The sequence below is a fragment of the Acanthisitta chloris genome, unplaced genomic scaffold (assembly GCF_000695815.1).
Source record: "Acanthisitta chloris isolate BGI_N310 unplaced genomic scaffold, ASM69581v1 scaffold13607, whole genome shotgun sequence".
In the NCBI taxonomy this organism is placed as follows: domain Eukaryota; kingdom Metazoa; phylum Chordata; class Aves; order Passeriformes; family Acanthisittidae; genus Acanthisitta; species Acanthisitta chloris.
In genome coordinates this window covers 1688-8648 of record NW_008684368.1, presented here as the reverse complement: position 1 = coordinate 8648, position 6961 = coordinate 1688, and the positions used below count along the sequence as shown (strand labels likewise).

At 46.8% G+C, this 6961-nt stretch overlaps 1 protein-coding gene across 1 annotated transcript; it reads left to right on the top strand.

Annotated features, from left to right (window-relative positions):
* The first annotated feature begins 450 nt into the window (after window positions 1-450).
* LOC103806605 (exportin-2-like) lies at window positions 451-4790 on the top strand. The gene is made up of 7 exons (XM_009079312.1): window positions 451-603; window positions 1087-1184; window positions 1362-1447; window positions 2125-2206; window positions 2605-2751; window positions 3543-3774; window positions 4302-4790. Exons 1-7 carry the CDS (start codon window positions 469-471, stop codon window positions 4389-4391), a joined length of 870 nt encoding a protein of 289 aa, XP_009077560.1. The 5' UTR covers window positions 451-468; the 3' UTR covers window positions 4392-4790.
* Window positions 4791-6961: the final 2171 nt, after the last annotated feature.

Below are 6961 nucleotides of genomic sequence, written 5' to 3'. Positions count from 1 at the left end.
GGGAGTCAGGGCACAGCACAGCACGGGCGCAGTCCGGGGGCATCTAGGTTGTTCCACTGGGTGCATCAGGTGCATGCTCTGATGGTTACATCAGCCTGCATGTTCAGATTGTCTGGCAGTCACTGCTCCAGAGCCTCTTACTCTATTGCCTTGCTTCTAGGAGTTTGTTTTCAGTGTTCTGGGACACTGAGACAGAGGAAATGGGAATTGTGATATACAATGCTTTCCAGTGTTTGGAGTACTTACATACGAGAGGGGACATGTTTCTCTGAGATGTTGGTTGTTGGCATCTTTGTTCATATCACAGAACTGTGGGTTCAGTCAAGACAGATGTGGCTTCTGGGAACTGACCGACCATGTTGTCTGACTGTAAATGTCATCGTTTCTCTTCCAGAGTTCATTCCATATGTGTTTCAAGTGATGTCCCTGCTCCTAGAAATGCATAAAAATGAAATCCCATCATCCTATATGGCATTGTTTCCTCACCTGCTTCAGCCAGTGCTGTGGGAAAGGACAGGAAACATTCCCCCCCTGGTCAGGCTGCTGCAGGCTTACCTGGAGCGAGGAGCCAGCACCATTGCCAGCGCGGCCGCCGACAAAATCGTGAGTGTGGCCGAAGGAGCTGCTCCCTGTAGTGAACAGCTGCATCTGTGCAGGACTGGGGCTTGTGCTTGGCCTTAGTGATGCACATACAGACAAACAAATGGCTCTGAGTGCAGCTTTTTGGGTGCTTTTCCATGATGTGGAGGAGGTGAATCCTGGGCTGTTCTGCTTATGTCAGCTGAGGTGGAAAATTCCTGCACTTAGTTTTTGCAAGCAAAGTTTCTACAATTTTCCTGTCTTGTTCGCCTCACATTGAACATGTGAATCAGAACTCTCAGGGGTTCTGTTCTGTTCAGTGCAGTCTTGAGAAGAGTTGAGTGAAAAGGAGCCAGAATGTCTTCCTTGACTTGGCCTGCAGAAATGGAATCCTGGTTTAGGTTGTGAAAGCTTTTGCCTTGTGTGTCTTAGATGGTAAGGGCCAACTGACATCTGGCAGTCACATCTGAAGAGCTGTTGTCTCGAGTCTGTTTGTTTCTCTTGCAGCCTGGATTGTTAGGTGTGTTCCAGAAGCTGATTGCCTCTAAAGCTAACGATCACCAAGGGTTCTATCTTCTAAACAGTATCATAGAGCACATGCCCCCGTGAGTATGAGCTGAAATTACACTCAAAACTAACTTCTGTAAACTTCAATTAACAAATGTTAGTTTGTTAATGTAACCAAAATGTCACATTGATCAAGTAGATTTGAACAATTCTACACATTTTCTGTGAAGTGACATCAGTGAAACCCTAGTAAAACTATTCTTTCAAATTTCCAGGGAATCAGTTGACCAGTACAGGAAACAAATCTTCATTCTGCTCTTCCAAAGACTTCAAAATTCCAAAACAACCAAGTTTATTAAAAGTAAGTTGCTTGCTGTGTGAGGAGCTCCAGCACAGGTGGGCTCAGCGCGTGGCTGTGTGGAGCAGGTGTCTGTCGTGCCCTGTGGGGGGTGGGTGAGGGATCCTGGTGACTCCAGGGACTTGCTCCAAATCATTTGTGTCATCATGGGGCATACAGGGCAGTATGACACTTACTCCATAAAAACTGAGGGAAAGGACATAGGATACCAATGCACAAGTCTTGTCCCTTCCTGTCCTATGTGATGGCATGTGGTAATGGTATGTGATGCCCCTGATTACTTGGAAGCATCTCATTTCATCCTCAGCTAACACCAGCAGACTCACAGCAATACTGACCACACTTGCTGTTGTTACATCTAGTGGTGTGTCAGTGAGTTCTGCTGGTTCTTGATCTGACAAATTTGCAAATGTCTTTTCTAATGCTTTCTAAGTGCTGTAAGGGGAGAAGGGAATGACTCCTGTCCCAGGAGTCATACTGCCATGTCCTAGTGTTGCACTGCCTGACAGGATCAGCAGCTTTCAGGCCAGCTTCAGGGTAGCAAATAATGCACTTCACTCAAAATGAGCATTTGCAAAGACTGCCGTTTCTGTGCCCTGGAAAAACTTGTTAGTGCATTTTGCTGCTGACTGTTCTTTTGTTTGCCTGTCGAGTTTTACTTTGACCTTTTCTTGTTACAGGTTTCCTGGTCTTCATTAACTTGTACTGCATCAAGTATGGGGCGTTAGCTCTGCAGGAGATATTTGACAGCATACAGCCAAAGTTCGTATGTTTGGCTTCTTTGGGTTGCATTTCAGACTGCTGTGTAATTCTTAGCTTTTAAAGCAGGAAAGAGTTGTCTTAGCTAAACTGGCAAACCACATTTGTCACTAATTTGAGTGGCCAAATGTTCCTCCTAGTGTGCTTCAGTTATTTATCCAGCAAGTTTTCTGATTTCTTGCCCACAGTTCCTCACTGATAGTTAAGTTATTAATCTCCTAAGCAGGTCATGGAAAAGAGGGACTGATGTCTTCAGTATTTATCCTTTGTGAAAAGTTTCTATGTGCAAATTTCTGCTGCAGCAGAACATCTTAGCAAATTAGCTGCCTGTCTCTGTTTCCTAGTGATTCATATTGTTTCTGGTTTGCTTTCTAATACTGTTTCTCCCAATGTCATAATAGGATGTTTGGAATGGTTTTGGAGAAAATTATAATTCCTGATATCCAGAAAGTGTCTGGACAAGTGGAAAAGAAAATCTGTGCTGTTGGCATTACAAAAATACTAACCGAATGTCCTCCCATGATGGACACTGAGTACACCAAGCTGTGGTAAGTACCAGAACCTTCTTCAGGTCCTGCTGGTGAGGCTGTTTGAGCTCTCACCAAAACAGATCCTTCAGATAAGCTCCACAGTGGTTTCTTCAGGCCACTGGTGTTGTGGGGCTGAGTGTTAGACTTTTCACACTGCTTTCTCTTCTCAACAAACCGAACTGTATTTTCAAAGCACATGCCAGAACTGGTTTGAGATGTGTTGGATGCACTGGTCTGGCTAGCTGGAACTGCATTTAAGAGAATATACATCTTTCTTTCAGCTGTTTTCCTTCTGAAAACCTCGGCCCAGTTTTGACTTACAGCTGTTCAACTAGTCAGGAGACCTGAGCATACTCATAACCTGACAGAGACTGAATGTCTTGGCCCAAGGGGGGAGTTCTGGGGAGACTGTAAGCGAGTCTAGCATTCTGGGATGTCAGGTAGCCTGAGGTGAATGGCACTAAGTGGATCCCTGAACTACAGCTCTTTTTTGAATGTACTTAGGGGAAAGTTGCAATCTGGAAAAGAATGGCTTTTCTTAGGTATGTTTCGTGCCCGTTTGACCTGACAAGACATAAATATGTGGCTCCTGCTGTTGACAGGAGCCCCTGCATTGTGCCTGTGAAATACACAGACCCGAGGTGCTTCTGCTGCTGCTTTCCAGGGGCACTTACAGTTTCAGTAGCTAAGCAAGTACCTGCAAAGGCTGAATTATAAAGGGGTTCCAAGTGATTTGAGCATTCTGGTAAAATACACCCTGTCCCAATGTACTTGAAGCACTCCAGTTTCACCCTCCCCTGTTCACCCAGGACTCCTCTGCTGCAGGCCCTCATTGGCCTCTTTGAGTTGCCTGAGGATGACACGATCCCTGACGAGGAGCACTTCATTGACATCGAGGATACTCCTGGCTATCAGACTGCATTCTCTCAACTAGCCTTTGCTGGGAAGAAGGAACACGATCCAGTAGGTCAGATGGTTAACAACCCTAGAATCCACCTGGCACAGTCCCTCCACAAGCTGTCTACAGCATGCCCAGGCAGGGTAGGTACTTGTGTCCTCACGTGCTAGCGCTGCATTCTGCAGAGACAAGTGCCTTTCTGGGTCTCTGCTCATGTTTGATAGTCAGCAAAATGAAGTGTGCTATAACCAGAATGCAAGATCCTGCTCTGTCATTCTCTTGATTGGAACATAACTTTTGTAAGGTTTTGCTCTAGTAGCCGTAGAAAGGCCAAATTTTCACAGCACTTAATTTGGCAATAGGCTTAAATATGCCATTTCCTAAAGAAAGTTTACCCACTCAATGGTCTGTAACCAGTACTTGTCTCAGCTCAGTTGCACGTGTTCAGGAAATTCAGGCAGCTCATACAGAATTGGACAAGTTGAGTTTACAGGTAGATTTGGACCCATAGTGTGTTTGTTTGGTTCAAGGCTTTGGTAAGTGAAGATGAGATGCTTTCCCCACAGATTACTGTTCTCTCAGTGTCTGTCACTGCAACAGGTGGTTAACAGGGTGCCACAGTGGGTTAGTGTGTCCCACACTGACACCTCTGCTCTGTCTGTGCCTCAAGGTCCCCTCCATGCTGAGCACCAGCCTGAACGCAGAAGCGCTGCAGTATCTCCAGGGATACCTCCAAGCTGCCAGTGTGACTCTGCTCTGAACTGCAGATCCTCCACAGAGATCAAACCTGGTTTGTTACACACTGACTTGTTTGTAGCAGAGCTCAGACAAAGTGAAAAATGCTGCTTGAAATCGTGTTGCAGATTCCATCTTGTAAGAGATCAGTGTGGTTTTGAGCCGAAGCTGAAAGAATTTGGTGGTGTGTGTACTCATAGCTAAAGGTGGCTACCTTCCATTCCCAGTTTAATTCCAAAGGGAATAGTCATAGCAGTTTGGTATGGGATTTATTTGAAACCTGCAGTGTTTGGATCACATTTGAAATGTATGGAGAGCACTGGCTGTAGAAACTCACTTCAGTCACTAAAGTTCCTTTTCATTTTGATGTTGTCCTTTGTATTTCTTTTGTCTTTCCTTAAACTCAATCTAAATTGTGAATAAATAAGAAGTACTTGTTTAAAATGCCTGTCACTGTGCATTTCCTGTTTGAGAGGAATGTAGTTGGTTTGAAAAAAGGTCATGTTTTGCACCTAGGATAGAATACAAAATAGTGGGACTGTGAGCATTTTCCTCTAAGTAATGGTTTAAGTACAGTGTGGGATCATAAAGAGCAGGTGTAAAACTGGGGGAGAGCCAGAGCTGTTGTCACTCTTGATAGTCATGGACAGGCACATCCCTTGTGGATCAGGGCATGAGAGTGCAGTGCAGTCAGGGCACAGTGGTACCCCTGGGAGTGGGGATCAGACTCCAGGTGAGGTTTTCCTGCTGTATTCAAACTGAAGCAGTGAACTTGGGAGTTCAGCTGGACTGGGGTGTTCTCCCTGGCCCCTCATCAGTACACCAACAGGGTTTGCTGCCCTAGAGTTCCAGGTGCATCAGCTAAACCTGTGGCTGTTGCAGTGAGCAGGGCTGAGCCTGAGCCTGGCTGTGTTCTGGAGGCACCAGAGCTTTTACAGCACTGGGATTGCAGGGCAAAATACCTCGAACTTCAGAGACTGGAAAGCTCCTGAATAAGAGTGAAGTCTCAGACTTTTGTGTGATACAGAGCAGTGTCTTACATGACAGAATTCACTTGCTTATTTGTCCACAGACATGCTGCAGGTGACTGGGGTCAGGGCTGGTGTTTGGTAGTTGATGTGTGTTAGAGCTGGGCCTTGTGTCAGGAAAGCTGCTGGATTTACCAGGGTGGAACAAGGCAGAATCAGCTTTCAGGTCTTCCTGGTAGCTGTGGGTGCTGTGTGAGTACATCCTGGCCATGGCTCCTCTTATATAGAGACATGAGTTGCCTGTTAGACAATGGATTTCAATTACCAAGTGCCTGAAAATGTATTAACTGAGTCAGGATCAGCAGGTGTTCTTATCTCTGGTCTGTCAGGGAGTGTCAGCCCCTCTTTGTTTGGAATTCTCAGAGGGAAACACTGCAGTGGTGATCCTGAAGATCATCTGCTGAGGGACTGTGCTGTGCTCTGGGTGTGCCAGGGCCCCTGGCAGCAGGAGTGTCCAGAGCCAAGCTGGAGCCACAGAATGCCTGTGACACGTGCAAGGAGCTGCCTGGGGCAGCAGTGTTGGTTCAGCTGTGGTCATTCAAAACCTGCAGGCCAAAAGGCTACTCAGAACTCTGCAGCTTTGTCTTTTTCCCTGGCCGATAGGGAGAACAATTCTACAGAGAACTGCAGACCTGTCCTCCCTGTCAGCCTCAAAGAACCAATGTGACGTGTGTCCTGGTGGCCATGGAGCAGCAACTGGATGTGTGCCTGTGCCCCTGGCCAGGCAGCCCGTGCCATGTGTGCTAGGGAGCTCTGTGCTGCACTGGATTCCTCAGCACTCTGGTGTTTGGGGGCTCATGCTAGACCTCTCCCCTGGGCAGTGCCGAACTCCTCAGGGGCAGATTGCCCAGATGTGCAAGGGAACAGAGGTTTCTTGTCTTACCAGTACCAGTGTGGATGGAGCTGGACAGGATTTACAGCAACAAGGCAGAACCTTTCTGAGAGGCAAAGAATCAGCTCTTGATGGAAAATGATCCGTGGCCCCTGATGTTCACTGTCCTGCACTCCTCACAAGGTGTGGCTGGTGCTGGACAGACATTCTCTGTGCATAAGTGCCTCGGGTGTCTGCTCTGGGAGTTGTGCAGTTGGGAACTGGCACACTCCAGGCACAGCTCCTCTGGGAAAGCTGAACCCTCACCACAAAGCTATCAGAAGGTAGCATAAATGCTCTGTTTTTCCTTGGTTTTCTAGCCTTGCTTGTTTAGATGGAGTCATTGTTGCCTTTCTGCAGTGTTGGGGACACATGAGGAGTTCTGGGGACTGGGGGCTGCAGTGGCAGGTCCCAGGCAGGACACCAGAGCCTTGGGGGCTGCTGGTGCCAGTCTGAGCAAAGGGACTGGAGGCCTGGAAATTGCCTCTCAAAACAGGAATCTTCTAATTGATGTGAGCGCGAAGCTTATGCTGGTCTTGGTATATTGAGTTCGGGGGAGGACAGAAGAAAATAATAATAAAGGAGTAAAATTTGATTAGAAAGCAAAAGGTATTTTGTTACAAATGAGTCAGAAAGGCAGAATAAAGGGGGTTAGCACAGCTAGTTAATCTGTTTAGCTTTCTAGTAGAAAGTTTT

Excerpts from the sequence above, each read along its gene's own strand:
- LOC103806605 (XM_009079312.1), top strand. The coding sequence starts at position 469 with ATGGCATTGTTTCCTCACCTGCTTCAGCCAGTGCTGTGGGAAAGGACA. Across the intron at positions 2,752-3,542 it reads ACTGAGTACACCAAGCTGTG|GACTCCTCTGCTGCAGGCCC; the intron begins GTAAGTACCAGA and ends CTGTTCACCCAG. Across the intron at positions 3,775-4,301 it reads CTACAGCATGCCCAGGCAGG|GTCCCCTCCATGCTGAGCAC; the intron begins GTAGGTACTTGT and ends CTGTGCCTCAAG.